This window comes from Nerophis ophidion, linkage group LG19, assembly GCF_033978795.1.
Source record: "Nerophis ophidion isolate RoL-2023_Sa linkage group LG19, RoL_Noph_v1.0, whole genome shotgun sequence".
Lineage (NCBI taxonomy): Eukaryota > Metazoa > Chordata > Actinopteri > Syngnathiformes > Syngnathidae > Nerophis > Nerophis ophidion.
In genome coordinates this window covers 23168379-23184935 of record NC_084629.1, presented here as the reverse complement: position 1 = coordinate 23184935, position 16557 = coordinate 23168379, and the positions used below count along the sequence as shown (strand labels likewise).

General features: G+C 43.5%; 1 protein-coding gene across 1 annotated transcript in view; it reads right to left on the bottom strand.

Moving 5' to 3' along the window:
* The window catches only part of ttn.2 (titin, tandem duplicate 2), a 211338-nt gene extending 202130 nt beyond the window's left edge, over positions 1–9208 (bottom strand). The window contains exons 1-3 of the mRNA XM_061879594.1: positions 8992–9208; positions 8125–8228; positions 1138–1341 (exon numbers count right to left, since the gene is read on the bottom strand). Of these exons, the coding sequence (XP_061735578.1) occupies positions 1138–1341; positions 8125–8215 (295 nt within the window). The 5' untranslated portion in view covers positions 8216–8228; positions 8992–9208. The remainder of the gene's footprint in view (positions 1–1137; positions 1342–8124; positions 8229–8991) is intronic.
* Positions 9209–16557: the final 7349 nt, after the last annotated feature.

Here is a 16557-nt window from a genome sequence, read left to right as displayed (position 1 = left end):
AACAGGTTTTCATGCTCTAGCTATGAAAATAATAAATGTATGATTAATAATTAATTCACCTGCAACAAATTAAAAGTGATAAACAATGGTTTATTTTATTAGTCTTAGCGACCAGGACAGGTATTGGCTATGGGAGCTTGAGTGAGTGCATATAAGACACGTTCAAGAAAAATGCAGTTCAAGTATGTTTGTAATTAGATATTAAGAAATAATGTACAATTAATATTTTAGAAATGATGTAAAGCTTTGTATTTATTTTAAATAAAAACATTGACTACAGTTTAGTTCAATCCATTATGTTATATAGTCATGTGTTTATATTTCAGATAATGTCCAAAGCTAATATGAAGAGGTAGATAAAGTTGATAGATCCAAGGGGTAAAGAAAAGCGTTTGTTTTCTCCTACCGCAGTGAAGCCAATTCAAAACCCTCCAAAAAATTTGCAAAAACAAAGACAAAACTAATGTTTTTAGACACTACATCTTTAGGGAAATGGTTCAGCTACAATATACACTTAAATACTACGGCCGTTTTAGAAATATGTCTATCACGATGACAGCGTTTGAAGTGTTGATAGGTCCTGCAGTCCTGGGTTCAAATCCAGGCTCGGGATCTTTCTGTGTGGAGTTTGCATGTTCTCCCCGTGAATGCGTGGGTTCCCTCCGGGTACTCCGGCTTCCTCCCACTTCCAAAGACATGCACCTGGGGATAGGTTGATTGGCAACACTAAAATTGGCCCTAGTGTGTGAATGTGAGTGTGAATGTTGTCTGTCTATCTGTGTTGGCCCTGCGATGAGGTGGCGACTTGTCCAGGGTGTACCCCGCCTTCCGCCCGATTGTAGCTGAGATAGGCGCCAGCGCCCCCCGCGACCCCGAACGGGAATAAGCGGCAGAAAATGGATGGATGGATGGATAAATTAGCGATTATCTCTATGGGCTTTTGAATGGATGCGGCCACAGAAACAAAGAATAATTGTTTACATGAGACAATTCAGTTCATCAAAGCACAACAAGCAAACACCTGCAGAACACGACGACAATAGAGACAATTAGCTACCCCGAGTTGTTGTGAACTAGACAACTGCATTGAGGGTTTATGCCCTGGGCCAAAGAGATTAAGTCTGCCTGAGCTCTCACCTGTTACAAGCAGTTCGGCGGTGCTGGTGGCTTGTCCAGCTCCATTGGTTGCTCTGACAGAAAATCTTCCGCTGTGTGCGGCGGTCACGGCGGGGATCTTCAGAACAGCGCGGCCATCGCTGAACGAGATCTGAACGCCGGGCAAAGTGGCAGCGGAAAGAACCTGGCCATCACGGAACCAGCTCACCTCTGGAACTGGAGAACCTGAAGGGCAGACGGAAAACCAGCCGCGTGTTAGATAACCCATTTCGATCACTCGCGTTATTGTGTTAAGTGAAGGCAACATGGTTAGCGTAGCTCTCGACCAGCTTAGCAGAGTCAATCAGATGTGTTTAGCTGGGCTTTGCTTCACACAATGCAGCATATTTGTTCCTTTGAACATGTTCCACTTACCTAGCTTGCAAAGTGTTTAGTAAAGGAATTATTTAGCCTAATGATGTAGAAACCTCAGACAGAACTTTGGAACTCTTATTGTTGAAACCTTTTACTGTATCAGTGGTTCCCAAAGTGGGACGTGCGGCCTAGTAACAAGGGGGCCGCGAGTAGTTTAGGGCAGTGGTTCTCAAATGGGGGTACGAGTACCCCTGGGGCTATTGAAGGTATTCCAAGGGGTACGTGAGGTTTAAAAAAAAAATATTCTAAAAAGAGCAACAATTCAAAAATCCTTTATAAATATATTTATTAAATAATACCTCAACAAAATATTAATGTAAGTTCATAAACTGTGGGGAAAAAAATACAACAATGCAATAGTCAGTGTTGACAGCTAGATTTTTTGTGGACATGTTCCATAAATATTGATGTTCAAAATTTCTTTTTTTGTGAAGAAATGTTTAGAATTAAGTTCATGAATTCAGATGGATCTCTATTACAATCCCCAAAGAGGGCACTTTAAGTTGATGATTACTTCTATGTGTGGAAATCTTTATTTATAATTGAATAACTTGTTTATTTTTCAACAAGTTTTTAGTAATTTTTATATCTTTTTTTTCCAAATAGTTCAAGAAATACCACTACAAATGAGCAATATTTTGCACTGTTATACAATTTAATAAATCAGAAACTGATGAAATAGTGTTGTATTTTACTTCTTTATCTCTCTTTTTCAACCAAAAATGCTTTGCTCTGATTAGGGGGTATTTGAATTAAAAAAATGTTCACATGCGGTACATCACTGAAAAAAGGTTGAGAACCACTGGTTTAGGGGATCGACGACGAAAAAAAATCCAGATAAATAAATGAAGAAATAAAAAAAATTGGGAGAGAACTGCAAGCCAAACGTAAAAAAAACAAACACAAAAATCCTCCATCTGACAAGGCTGCGGATTAAGGCTGACTTTTGTAACACATTGATTGATTTGCTTTAGCCTAACTCTTGACACAGCCCGAGCGCACCTCAGTGCAAATTCATGTGTGCGCTGCGCTGAGCGCACCTCTGGGAGCGCACCGGGCGCTTCAGTCTGGCTGCAGCAATCAATCACCAGCAATCAGCGCACCTGTTACTGATCAGAAGACCTGCCTTCATAAGCCTGCACAACATACTATCCTGGGCAAGAACGTAGTAGTCTGTTCCCATACAGTAAGCCGACTAACCAAGCTCTATGCATTCTCTCACTGTTTCTTCCCCGTCATGTTGAATTGTCTCGTGTCCTGCCTGTGGTCATCCCTGCAGCTTGCCTTCGTACCCGCGTTACAAGCTGAGTCGTCTTCCCGCGTTCACTCTGCTTCCTTGGCTGCTTCTTGGATCTCTACCTCCCGCCTGGACACGGACCTTTGACGCCTCTCTCCTCCCCTCTACCTCATGTCTACTCACGGACCCCGGAGCTTGTTTTGGACTACTGCACGTCGCTCAACACTTCTGGGTAACACTCTTCACACATAGTCACACACCATAGACTCTTGGATTTAGTCACACTCCATTCTCTAGTTTATTAATATTTATATATATATATATATATATATATATATATATATATATAGCTTAAACATCCCTCCTGTCTGTGCCGTCTCCTCCTGTTCACACAACAACTCTACTGCACTCTTGAATTATAATTGTTGGTATAGAAGATTGGAAGCTAACAACATAAATAAAGTGATTGCTTATAGTTAAAGCCAAGTCACACACTCAACCCTGAGGAAGAAGCTCTGTAAAGGCAGTGATAGCCAAAGTGTGGCGCAGGGGGCATTTGGTCCTACAGCCTTTTTTGTGGGCCTCACACCACATTGTAAAAATAAAATAAATAAAAATAATCAGCAAAAATTTGAAAAATAGGCATAAATACAAAAAGCTGAATTCTTATAGGTAATCATAACACATAACTCAAAAGTGTTTCTGACCACTAAGTCTTTTAATTCAAGCTTGACGCATAATTATATTTCTGTTTTTAATCTGAAGTACACATATGTGTCTGCAAACCATGTAGTGAGATTATTGTCACACAGTATTGTGCGTATGTGTGTGTATGAATATATTTATATGTACATATATACAGTGGGGCAAAAAAGTATTTAGTCAGCCACCGATTGTGGAAGTTCTCCCACTTAAAATGATGACAGAGGTCTGTAATTTTCATCATAGGTACACTTCAAGTGTGAGAGACAGAATGTGGAAAAAAAATCCAGGAATTCACATTGCAGCAATTTTAAAGAATTTATTTGTAAATTATGGTGGAAAATAAGTATTTGGTCAACCATTCAAAGCTCTCACTGATGGAAGGAGGTTTTGGCTCAAAATCTCACGATACATGGCCCCATTCATTCTTTCCTAAACACGGATCAATCGTCCTGTCCCCTTAGCAGAAAAACAACCCCAAAGCATGATGTTTCCACCCCAATGCTTCACAGTAGGTATGGTGTTCTTGGGATGCAACTCAGTATTCTTCTTCCTCGAAACACGACGAGTTGAGTTTATACCAAAAAGTTCTATTTTGGTTTCATCTGACCACATGACATTCTCCCAATCCTCTGCTGTATCACCCATGTATCCATTTTGGTATAAACTCAACTTGTCGTGTTTGGAGGAAGTAGAATACTGAGTTGCATCCCAAAAACACCATAGCTACTGTGAAGCATGGGGGTGGAAACATCATGCTTTGGGGTTGTCTTTCTGCTAAGGGGACAGGACGATTGATCCGTGTTAAGGAAAGAATGAATGGGGCCATGTATCGTGAGATTTTGAGCCAAAACCTTCCATCAGTGAGAGCTTTGAATGGTTGACCAAATACATATTTTCCACCATAAGTTACAAATAAATTCTTTAAAATTCCTACAATTTGAATTCCTGGATTTTTATTTTTTTTTACATTCTGTCCCTCACAGTTGAAGTGTACCTATGATGAAAATTACAGACCTCTGTCATCATTTTAAGTGGGAGAACTTGCACAATCGGTGGCTGACTAAATACTTTTTTGCCCCACTGTAAAAATACATATATAATATATACATATATATATATATGTGTGTGTATAATACATATATGTGTATACTATATATATATATATATATATATTTATATATATATATTTACATACATACACACAGTATATACAGGGTTTATTAGCGCCACACCTTGAAAATATATATTTATGTATTTATTTTTTACTTGAAAACAAATTAAAGTCATATTATATGTAGACCCCAGAAGAAATGACATAAAGTCCGACCCTAATTTTTACTTATACCACCTATCTTAGGGTTAAAAAATGATACAATTCCAACAACTTTTACCTGCCCAGTACACACTTTTGTCTCCGGAAGTCCACGCTTCCCCGCCGGACACACAACAACGCTTCCGCATTCTCCGCCAATCACCTTACAAGCACGGACGATATGTTTTGAAAACATGGGAAAAACTGGCATTAAATCCAAACCACACGAATATTGAACATTACCGCCAGCATGTCTGCGATGTGAACGTAACCAGGTATACCCGTGGACAGCCATATACAAAATGTGCGGCTTTTAAAGAGAAAAAGTCCAACTGGAGCAACAGCGCCAGGCAAGAGTGACGTCATGCTCGCCGCAGATAATAGGGAACGTGAGCCGGGTTCAGACCGTCATGAAACAGGTTAGTTTTACCCTACTGATGATGTGTTGTTGCAATAGCAGTTTATAAACAGATGTAGAGTCTCTAAACAAGACTACATTCTATAATAAGACCAGAAAAAAGATGCTATATTTGTAACCAGTTGTTTTTAAAAAAAAATTTTAAAGTAATTAAAAGTCTCTAAACACTTGAAAAAAATCTCAACAAATTACATTGTCCAAAAAGAAGCAACAATTGAAAATATGGCAAAGCGACAAAAAATATTAATACTAATTAATAACATATTTGTTTTAGATGTATATATAATTATTTTGAGCCTTCAAAAGACAATCAAATTGTCATAGCAAATTATGCAAATTACTCAATGATGTCATGGTGACCACGCCCATAACCACACCACCACTGATATATATTTATGTATGTATGTATTTAGTTTATTTTGGAGGGTGAAAGGCCACAGCCATTTTAATGTTCCAAATGGGGTCGTGAAAAAAAACAATTGAGAACCACTGCTGTAATTGTTTTTAGCTGTTCCTTTAAGCCCCAAAATGGTTGATAGTCAGCTAGTTAGGTATTAGCTCAATAGCTGATCAGAAGTTAGTCCATGCATTAAAAGGGCCCTATATGCAAAACCAACATTTCTTATGTATTGGTACCTGCTATTGTGTATCTGGGATCTGCATGAGTCTCAAAAATGTATAATCAAACCCTGGAGGCATAGCGGAGATACTTATAAAATACTCTTGCCTTCATTCCTACATCCACCAAACGAGCCGTTTGGAATTTGCAAGACCTGTGGTGTTTTTCGCACTGATGACGTCACCGGATTATCCATATGTGGTATAAATTTAACCCAAAGTGCTGTGTGCAAGTCTGCCACTGTAATCCGACGTCGTAATCAAGTTCTTTATTTTTGGCTATCCTCTTGCTTAGGGGCCGACTGGCTCATACATGCACATGCATCCACCGCTTCTGCCATTTCTGATACATTTGTGTATAATTCGAACTTTGTCAGTAGACTTGCCACGGACACGCTAAAAAATAGAACAAAGAGAAGCAGTAAAAAAAAGTAAATACGCAGTAAGACGAGACGCTCAGAAAGTGCCTTGAAAACGGTCTGCAAAACATCATTTATGCAACTTTTTGACCAAAGAACCAGCATTGCATGTTCTGTAGACCAAAATTAAGTGTTTTAAACATAGAAAAAATACCATGATATGACCCCTTTGGTGCGGCCTATTACAGGTGTTCCAATTCAACATTATCATCACTCCGCATCAGCAAAAAACAAGTATCGGATTACCGTTTATCGGTTTGCATCCAAACTCTCCGATGCGAGCAGTCCTGCTGCGTGATTACTTGTGCAAATTTATAGAGCGAGTAAACATCCAAAATATCTTCCAATAAGCACACAAATGTGGTATTTTATTCTATTTTAGACAAGTCATATGTACAAAAGGTAAACAGGGTAAACTATAGTCTACTGGGAGCAGGTATCCAAGAAGGAAGCGAGTTAAAAAGTATCCAGTAACAAAATAATCTTAATTTAATGAATTATTGTGGCCACTAGATGTCGCCAAAAAAACTATTACCAACTCCTAAAAACACTTTTTAATTACCGGACTACAATACTCTTCATTCAATGACTGTAAATAATAAATAATAGAATAATGTGAAAACAAAAGTATAAAGAAGTCATACAGTTCCATTACCTTTGTTCAAACTACTGTCACTACTAAACTGCCAAAGAATTGTAGACACCTTAATATTTGTTGCTTCCTATACTGTATATACTGTTATACTATTTGATATTGCACTGGTACTATATTTGACTACTATACTTCTACTTGTACTGATACTTCTACCATAACTACTGTGACTTTTTGTGCAACTTAATTGTCTTGTAAATAATGTACATCACCTACTCAGTGGCCCAGTGGTTAGAGTGTCCACCCTGAGATCGGTAGGTTGGGAGTTCAAACCCCGGCCGAGTCATACCAAAGACTATAAAAAAAATGGGACCCATTGCCTCCCTGCTTGGCACTCAGCGTCAAGGGTTGGAATTGGGGGTTAAATCACCATAAATGATTCCCGGGCGCGGCACCGCTGCTGCTCATTGCTCCCCTCACCTCCCAGGGGGTGAAGAAGGGGATGGGTCAAATGCAGGGTACAAATTTAAACACACCTAGTGTGTGTGACAATCATTGTTACTTTACTTTAACATCAGAGCTATTCATTTTTTTGTATTTAGTGTATTAGATTCTGCAACTAGTGTTTGGATCCCACTATACCCAATATCTGAAGAGCATGGAAAAAAGCATTTCACTGTGGTGTATTCTGCATGTGACGATTAAACTTTGAACCTTGAACCTCACTTCAAGACAGCATATGGTAATTTTCGAATGAAACGTGACTCTCATTTGAAACAATTCCTAATTGATTAATTTTTTTTTTTTTTCTTTTTTACATTTTCAAGAATTTTTTTAAAATTGAGAATTGATTCTGAAATGAACTGTCACCACCAAGAATCAAATTGAATCGTGTGGTGCCCAAAGATTCACAGCCCGAACAAATATGTTTCTGTTTTTCATACTTGTTTGACCAACTTCTTTTGATCAAATTTTTTTTTAACATTCCACATAACAAACTAAAAGTATGTTAGGTTCCTGCTGATATCATATTGGGTTAATATCAGGATAGGCCAAAACTCGAGGCTCCAATATAAGTATCAGTGGAGCGGGTATATGATGTATATTTTATGCATTCCACCAAAATTACAATTCTAAGCTGGGTGTAGGTCTAAGCAAATGCTCCATGTCATGGACAGAGGAAGTCCATTTCTGATAGCTTTAGCACATTAGCATGATGAGCACAAAAAAAAAGCAAAATGGCGTCAGTCTTGAGGATGCGCCAATCCCCCCCCCAAACCCCACTCAGCTTACCGCTAACTTGCGCCTCGAACGTGGCGGCACTACCCTCTAGTGCCACGACGCTCTGCAGCGGCTGCGTGAAAGTCGGCGCCTGTGTCGACATGTTGCTCGGATCCCTGCAAGAGAAGAGAAACAGAAGGTCAGAAGCTTGTCGACAACGCGGTAACCTGCATAGTCATGGTCCCGTCTTATCGCCGTGACGACCAGCAGGCCTGGCAGCCTCAGGGTTTATTTTGGGAGAGGGTCATGGGGTGAGGGGCGGGGGGGGGGGGGATTCTGAATGATCCTCAGAGAAATTTAACTTTTTTAAATGAATATTGTGTGAGCTCGTCTGATTGGTCAGTTGATTTGCTTTGGCGGGACAACATGCAGTTGTTTTAGAAACGTATTTCATCTTTCCATTCTTTTCTTTGGAAAATGAGCAGGAACCATAAGTGAAAAAACAGAAGAAAGAAGAAAAAACACAAACTTGGTTTTAAAGAACTGAATGAAAAGCCTTTGTTATGACTGGAAGGAAAAAGAATAGCATTCCAAAGTATGACAGAAGAAGAAGGCTTATCTTTGTCAATTAATGTCGTTAATTTATTCAGCAAAGTTCAAAAAGTTATAAAAAGTTGCAGCTGTTGTAGCTTGTCCGAAATAAAAGCCCGTCTTGGTGACACCAGGAGCTAAAAATAGCCCCCCAAGCCCCCCCGCCACACCTTAGCTTGATTGACAAGCAGCATGTGCAGTAAGTGATAGCGAGCCGCTGATTCCCTTAAAAAGTCATCAGAGCATCGCCGCTATTCTGGGACGACGCATCACGGCCTTCACGGGGTCCTGCTTGGATGGCCACAAAGGTCCACAAAATCAAAAGTCAAAAACGCCACGCACACTCACCTGTAAGGCAGGGATGCCGATTTGGGGGAAGGGGGGTACTGGGGTAGTAGGTGTCCAAGAAGTCCTAAATCCGGGTTTAGATGGACAATCCAACGCGAGAACAAGCGGGCCTCAATGGAAGGCGAAGAAACCACTCACAAAAAAAACAAAACTACAGGCTCTCTCGGCCGTGTAGTTTTGTTTTTTATTCTCACAGCGCTCCCTCCAGCCGGGAACGCTGAGCCTGCTCAGAGGGGTCAGTTGCTCCTGATGGGGGCTTTATAGGGCTGTGATGTCACGCAGCCAGAGCACGCCATTGGTTGGACAGCAGGGGGGGGCACTTTTATACAAGTTGGCCCAACTGACAGCTGTTTCGATCCATAAAGCGCCCCCCCCCCCCCCCCCCATCAAATTGCAAAACCCTGAGGCGTGAGGGGGAGCACCTTTTGATTCTGTAACACCTTGCTGTACTCTTGTACAACATACTACTGTACTCTTGTACAAACCCCGTTTCCATATGAGTTGGGAAATTGTGTTAGATGTAAATATAAACGGAATACAATGATTTGCAAATCATTTTCAACCCGCATTCAGTTGAATATGCTACAAAGACAACATATTTGATGTTCAAACTGATAAACTTTTTTTTGGGGGGCAAATAATCATTAACTTTAGAATTTGATGCCAGCAACATGTGACAAAGAATTTGGGAAAGTTGGCAATAAATACTGATAAAGTTGATGAATGTTCATCAATCAATCAATCAATCAATGTTTACTTATACAGGCCTAAATCCCAAGTGTCTCAAAGGGCTGCACAAACCTCAACGACATCCTCGGTAGAGCTCACATAAGGGAAAGGAAAAACTCACACCCAGTGGGACGTCGGTGACAGTGACAATGATGACTATGGGAAACCTTGGAGAGTCCCGTCCACAGTGGAGCTAGCAGGAAACCATCCCAAGCGGAGGCGGATCAGCAGCGCAGAGATGTCCCCAACCGATACACAAGCGAGCGGTCCATTCTGGGTCCCGACTCAGGACGAGCGGTCCATCCCAGGTCCCGACTCTGGACAGCCAATACTTCACTAATGGCCACCTGACCTGTGCGCCCCCCGCACCCCATCGACAAGAGCGAGGTGGACAGAGGAGAAAAAGAAAAGAAACGGCAGATCAACTGGTCTAAAAAGGGGGTCTATTTAAAGGCTAGAGTATACAGATAAGTTTTAGGATGAGACTTAAATGCTTCTACTGAGGTGGCATCTCGAACTGTTACCTGGAGGGCATTCCAGAGTACTGGAGCCCGAACGGAAAACGCTCTATAGCCCGCAGACATTTTTTTGGGCTTTAGGAATCACTAATAAGCCGTAGTCATTTGAACACAGATTTCTTGCCGGGACACATGGTACAATACAATCGGCAAGATAGGCTGGAGCTAGAACGTGTAGTATTTTATACGTAAGTAGTAAAACCTTAAAGTCACATCTTAAGTGCGCAGGAAGCCAGTGCAGGTGAGCCAGTACAGGCGTAATGTGATCAAACTTTCTTGTTCTTGTCAAAAGTCTAGCAGCCGCATTTTGTACCAACTGTAATCGTTTAATGCTAGACATGGGGAGCCCCGAAAATAATACGTCACAGTAATCGAGACGAGACGTAACAAAGACATGGATAATGATTTCAGCGTCGCTAGTGGACAAAATAGAGCGAATTTTAGCGATATTACGGAGATGAAAGAAGGCCGTTTTAGTAACTCTCTTAATGTGTGACTCAAACGAGAGAGTTGGATCAAAGATAATACCCAGATTCTTTACCGAGTCGCCTTGTTTAATTGTTTGGTTGTCAAATGTTAAAGTTGTATTATTAAATAGAGGTCGGTGTCTAGCAGGACCGATAATCAGCATTTCCGTTTTCTTGGCGTTGAGTTGCAAGCAGTTAGCGGACATCCATTGTTTAATTTCATTAAGACACGCCTCCAGCTGACTACAATCCGGCGTGTTGGTCAGCTTTAGGGGCATGTAGAGTTGGGTGTCATCAGCATAACTGAAAGCTAACACCGTATTTGCGTATGATGTCACCTAGCAGCAGCATGTAGATGCTGAAGAGTGCAGGGCCAAGTACCGAACCCTGGGGAACTCCACACGTTACCTTAATGTAGTCCGAGGTCACATTGTTATGGGAGACCCACTGCATCCTGTCAATAAGATAAGAGTTAAACCAAGACAGGACTAAGTCTGACATACCAATTCGTGTTTTGATACGCTCTAATAAAATATTATGATCGACGGTATCGAAAGCAGCGCTAAGATCGAGGAGCAGCAACATAGATGACGCATCAGAATCCATCGTTAGCAATAGATCATTAGTCATTTTTGCGAGGACTGTCTCCGTAGAGTGATTTGCGCTAAAACCAGATTGAAAGGTTTCACATAGATTGTTAGACGCTAAGTGTTCATTTAGCTGCTCTGCAACAATTTTTTCGAGGATTTTCGAAATAAAGGGAAGGTGAGACACCGGTCTGTAGTTTACCATGAGGTCAGAATCGAGGTTAGGTCTTTTAAGCAGAGAGTGAAAAACCGCTTTTTTGAATGCTAGGTGAAAAGTGCCAGAGGAAAGTGATACGTTTATCATATTTAGCACTGATAACACAAAGAGCTCCTTGATAAGTTTCCAAGGAAGTGGGTCAAGTAAACATGTTGTTTGTTTTATTCCATTTACACGTTGTAACAATTCTTCTAATGTTATTTAATCAAAAAGAGAGAAACTATTTTGGGGGGTAGTATCCGCCGTATCTGTATCAAACACTTATTTGGAACATCCCACAGGTGTGCAGGCTAATTGGGAACAGGTGGGTGCCATGATTGGGTATAAAAACAGCTTCCGAAAAAATGCTCAGTCTTTCACAAGAAAGGATGGGGCGAGGTACACTCCTTTGTCCACAACTGCGTGAGCAAATAGTCAAACAGTTTAAAGGGGAATATTATCACTAGACCTATGTAAGCGTCAATATATACCTTGATGTTGCAGAAAAAAGACCATATATTTTTTTAACCGATTTCCAAACTCTAAATGGGTGATATTTGGCGAATTAAACGCCTTTCTATTATTCGCACTCGGAGCGATGACGTCACAACGTGATGTCACATAGGTAGTCAATTGGCCATTTTCTCAAACACATTACAAACATCGAGTCTAATCAGTTCTGTTATTTTTGTTTTTTTCGACTGTTTTCCGTACCTTGGAGACATCATGCCTCGTCGGTGTGTTGTCGGAGGGTGTAACAACAAGATCAGGGACAGATTCAAGTTGACTTACGTGGAGTATGCATCGATTAGCACGGCATGCTAATCTATGCTAACATGCTATTTAGGCTAGCTGTATGTACATTTGTAACTATATTTGCATCCAGCGTTTCCCCCCACCCACATTTAATGCCAAACAAACACTTACCAATCAACAGATTTAAGTTGCTCCAGTGTCACAAGATGCGAAAGTCCCGATCGTTTGGTCTGCACATTTTACCGGCAATGCTAAGGAAGACATGGCCGAATAGCGTCAATAGCTATTCGCTCAATAGCTTCAGTTTCTTCTTCAATTTCGTTTTCACAATCTGCCTCCATACTCCAACCATCCATTTCCATACATGCGTAATCTGTTGAATCGCTTGAGCCGCTGAAATCCGAGTCTGAATCCGAGCTAATGTCGCTATATCTTGCTGTGCTATCCTCCATGTTTGTTTGTATTGGCATTACTGGATGATGTCACAGGAAAATGGACGGTGGCTTCACAGATAGTGAAAATCAGGCACTTTAAAGGTTTTTTAGGGTTATTGCGTGATGGGTAAAATTTTGAAAAAAATGTTGGAAAAAAAATAAGCCACTGGGAACTGATTTTTAATGGTTTTAAGCCTTTTGAAATTGTGATAATGTTCCCTTTTAAGAACAACGTTTTTCAAAGTGCAATTGCAAGAAATTTAGGGAGTTCAACATCTACGGTCCATAATATCATCAAAAGTTTTAGAGAATCTGGAGAAATCACCCCACGTAAGCGGCATGGCCGGAAACTAACATTGAATGACCGTGACCTTCGATCCCTCAGACGGCACTGTATCAAAAACTGACATCAATCTCTAAAGGATATCACCACATGGGCTCAGGAACACTTCAGAAAACCACTGTCACTAAATACAGTTTGTCGCTACATCTGTAAGTGCAAGTTAAAGCTCTACTATGTAAAGCGAACCATCCAGACTGTTATCGACGCAAAGTTCAAAAGCCAGCATCTGTGATGGTATGGGGGTGCATTAGTGCCCAAGGCATGGGTAACTTACGCATCTGTGAAAGCACCATTAATGCTGAAAGCTACATACAGGTTTTGGAACAACATATGCTGCCATCTAAACGCCTGCTTATTTCAGCAAGACAATGCCAAGCCACATTCAGCAGGTGTTACAACAGCGTGGCTCTGTAAAAAAAGAGTGCGGGTACTTTCCTGGCCCGCCTGCAGTCCAGACCTGTCTCCCATCGAAAATGTGTGCCGCATTATGAAGGGTAAAATACGACAAGCTCTACATAAAACAAGAATGGGAAAGAATTCCACTTTCAAAGCTTCAACAATTAGTTTCCTCAGTTCCCAAAAATTTATTGAGTGTTGTTAAAAGAAAAGGTGATGTAACACAGTGGTCCATCCATCATCTTCCGCTTATCCGAGGTCGGGTCGCGGGGGCAACAGCCTAAGCAGGGAAACCCAGACTTCCCTCTCCCCAGCCACTTCGGTCTAGCTCTTCCCGGGGGATCCCGAGGCGTTCCCAGGCCAGCCGGGAGACATAGTCTTCCCAACGTGTCCTGGGTCTTCCCCGTGGCCTCCTACCGGTTGGACGTGCCCTAAACACCTCCCTAGGGAGGCGTTCGGGTGACATCCTGACCAGATGCCCGAACCACCTCATCTGGCTCCTCTCGATGTGGAGGACCAGCGGCTTTACTTTGAGCTCCTCCCGGATGGCAGAGCTTCTCACCCTATCTCTAAGGGAGAGCCCCGCCACACGGCGGAGGAAACTCATTTCGGCCGCTTGTACCCGTGATCTTATACTTTCGGTCATGACCCAAAGCTCATGACCATAGGTGAGGATGGGAACGTAAATCGACCGGTAAATTGAGAGCTTTGCCTTCCGGCTCAGCTCCTTCTTCACCACAACGGATCGGTACAACGTCCGCATTACTGAAGACGCCGCACCGATCCGCCTGTCGATCTCACGATCCACTCTTCCCTCACTCGTGAACAAGACTCCTAGGTACTTGAACTCCTCCACTTGGGGCAGGGTGTCCTCCCCAACCCGGAGATGGCACTCCACCCTTTTCCGGGCGAGAACCATGGACTCGGACTTGGAGGTGCTGATTCTCATTCCGGTCGCTTCACACTCGGCTGCGAACCGATCCAGCGAGAGCTGAAGATCCCGGTCAGATGAAGCCATCAGGACCACATCATCTGCAAAAAGCAGAGACCTAATCCTGCGGTTACCAAACCGGAACCCCTCAACGCCTTGACTGCGCCTAGAAATTCTGTCCATAAAAGTTATGAACAGAATCGGTGACAAAGGACAGCCTTGGCGGAGTCCAACCCCCACTGGAAATGTGTTCGACTTACTGCCGGCAATGCGGACCAAGCTCTGGCACTGATCGTACAGGGAACGGACCGCCACAATAAGACAGTCCGATACCCCATACTCTCTGAGCACTCCCCACAGGACTTCCCGAGGGACACGGTCGAATGCCTTCTCCAAGTCCACAAAGCACATGTAGACTGGTTGGGCAAACTCCCATGCACCCTCAAGAACCCTGCCGAGAGTATAGAGGTGGTCCACAGTTCCACGACCAGGACGAAAACCACACTGTTCCTCCTGAATCCGAGGTTCGACTATCCGACGTAGCCTCCTCTCCAGTACACCTGAATAAACCTTACCGGGAAGGCTGAGGAGTGTGATCCCACGATAGTTGGAACACACCCTCCGGTCCCCCTTCTTAAAGAGAGGAACCACCACCCCGGTCTGCCAATCCAGAGGTACCGCCCCCGATGTCCACGCGATGCTGCAAAGTCTTGTCAACCAAGACAGCCCCACAGCATCCAGAGCCTTAAGGAACTCCGGGCGGATCTCATCCACCCCTGGGGCCTTGCCACCGAGGAGCTTTTTAACTACCTCAGCGACCTCAGCCCCAGAAATAGGAGAGTCCACCACAGATTCCCCAGGCACTGTTTCCTCATAGGAAGACGTGTTGGTGGGATTGAGGAGGTCTTCGAAGTATTCCTTCCACCTATCCACAACATCCGCAGTCGAGGTCAGCAGAACACCATCCGCACCATACACGGTGTTGATAGTGCACTGCTTCCCCTTCCTGAGGCGGCGGACGGTGGTCCAGAATCGCTTCGAAGCCGTCCGGAAGTCGTTTTCCATGGCTTCCCCGAACTCTTCCCATGTCCGAGTTTTTGCCTCCGCGACCGCTGAAGCTGCACACCGCTTGGCCTGTCGGTACCTGTCCACTGCCTCCGGAGTCCTATGAGCCAAAAGGACCCGATAGGACTCCTTCTTCAGCTTGACGGCATCCCTCACCGCTGGTGTCCACCAAGGGGTTTTGGGATTGCCGCCCCGACAGGCACCAACTACCTTGCGGCCACAGCTCCGATCTGCCGCCTCGACAATAGAGGTGCGGAACATGGTCCACTCGGACTCAATGTCCAGCACCTCCCTCGTGACATGTTCAAAGTTCTTCCGGAGGTGGGAATTGAAACTTTGTCTGACAGGAGACTCTGCCAGACGTTCCCAGCAGACCCTCACAATGCGTTTGGGCCTCCCAGGTCTGTCCGGCATCCTCCCCCACCATCGCAGCCAACTCACCACCAGGTGGTGATCGGTAGAAAGCTACGCCCCTCTCTTCACCCGAGTGTCCAAAACATGAGGCCGCAAATCCGATGACACAACTACAAAGTCGATCATGGAACTGCGGCCTAGGGTGTCCTGGTGCCTAGTGCACATATGGACACCCTTATGTTTGAACATGGTGTTTGTTATGGACAAACTGTGACGAACACAAAAGTCCAATAACAAAACGCCACTCGGGTTCAGATCCGGGCGGCCATTCTTCCCAATCACGCCTCTCCAGGTTTCACTGTCGTTGCCAACGTGAGCGTTGAAGTCTCCCAGTAGGACAAGGGAATCACCCAGGGGAGCACTTTCCAGTACTCCCTCGAGTGCTCCCAAAAAGGGTGGGTACTCTGAACTGCTGTTTGGTGCATAAGCACAAACAACAGTCAGGACCCATCCCCCCACCCGAAGGCGGAGGGAGGCTACCCTTTCGTCCACCGGGTTGAACTCCAACGTACAGGCTTTGAGCCGGGGGGAAACAAGAATTGCCCCCCCAGCCCGTCACCTCTCACTGCCGGCAATGCCAGAGTGGAAGAGGGTCAAATCCCTCTCGAGAGAAGTGGCTCCAGAGCCCTTGCTGTGCGTCGAAGTGAGTCCGACTATATCCAGCCGGAATTTCTCGACTTCGCGCACTAGCTCAGGCTCTTTCCCCCCCAGTGACGTGACGTTCCACGTC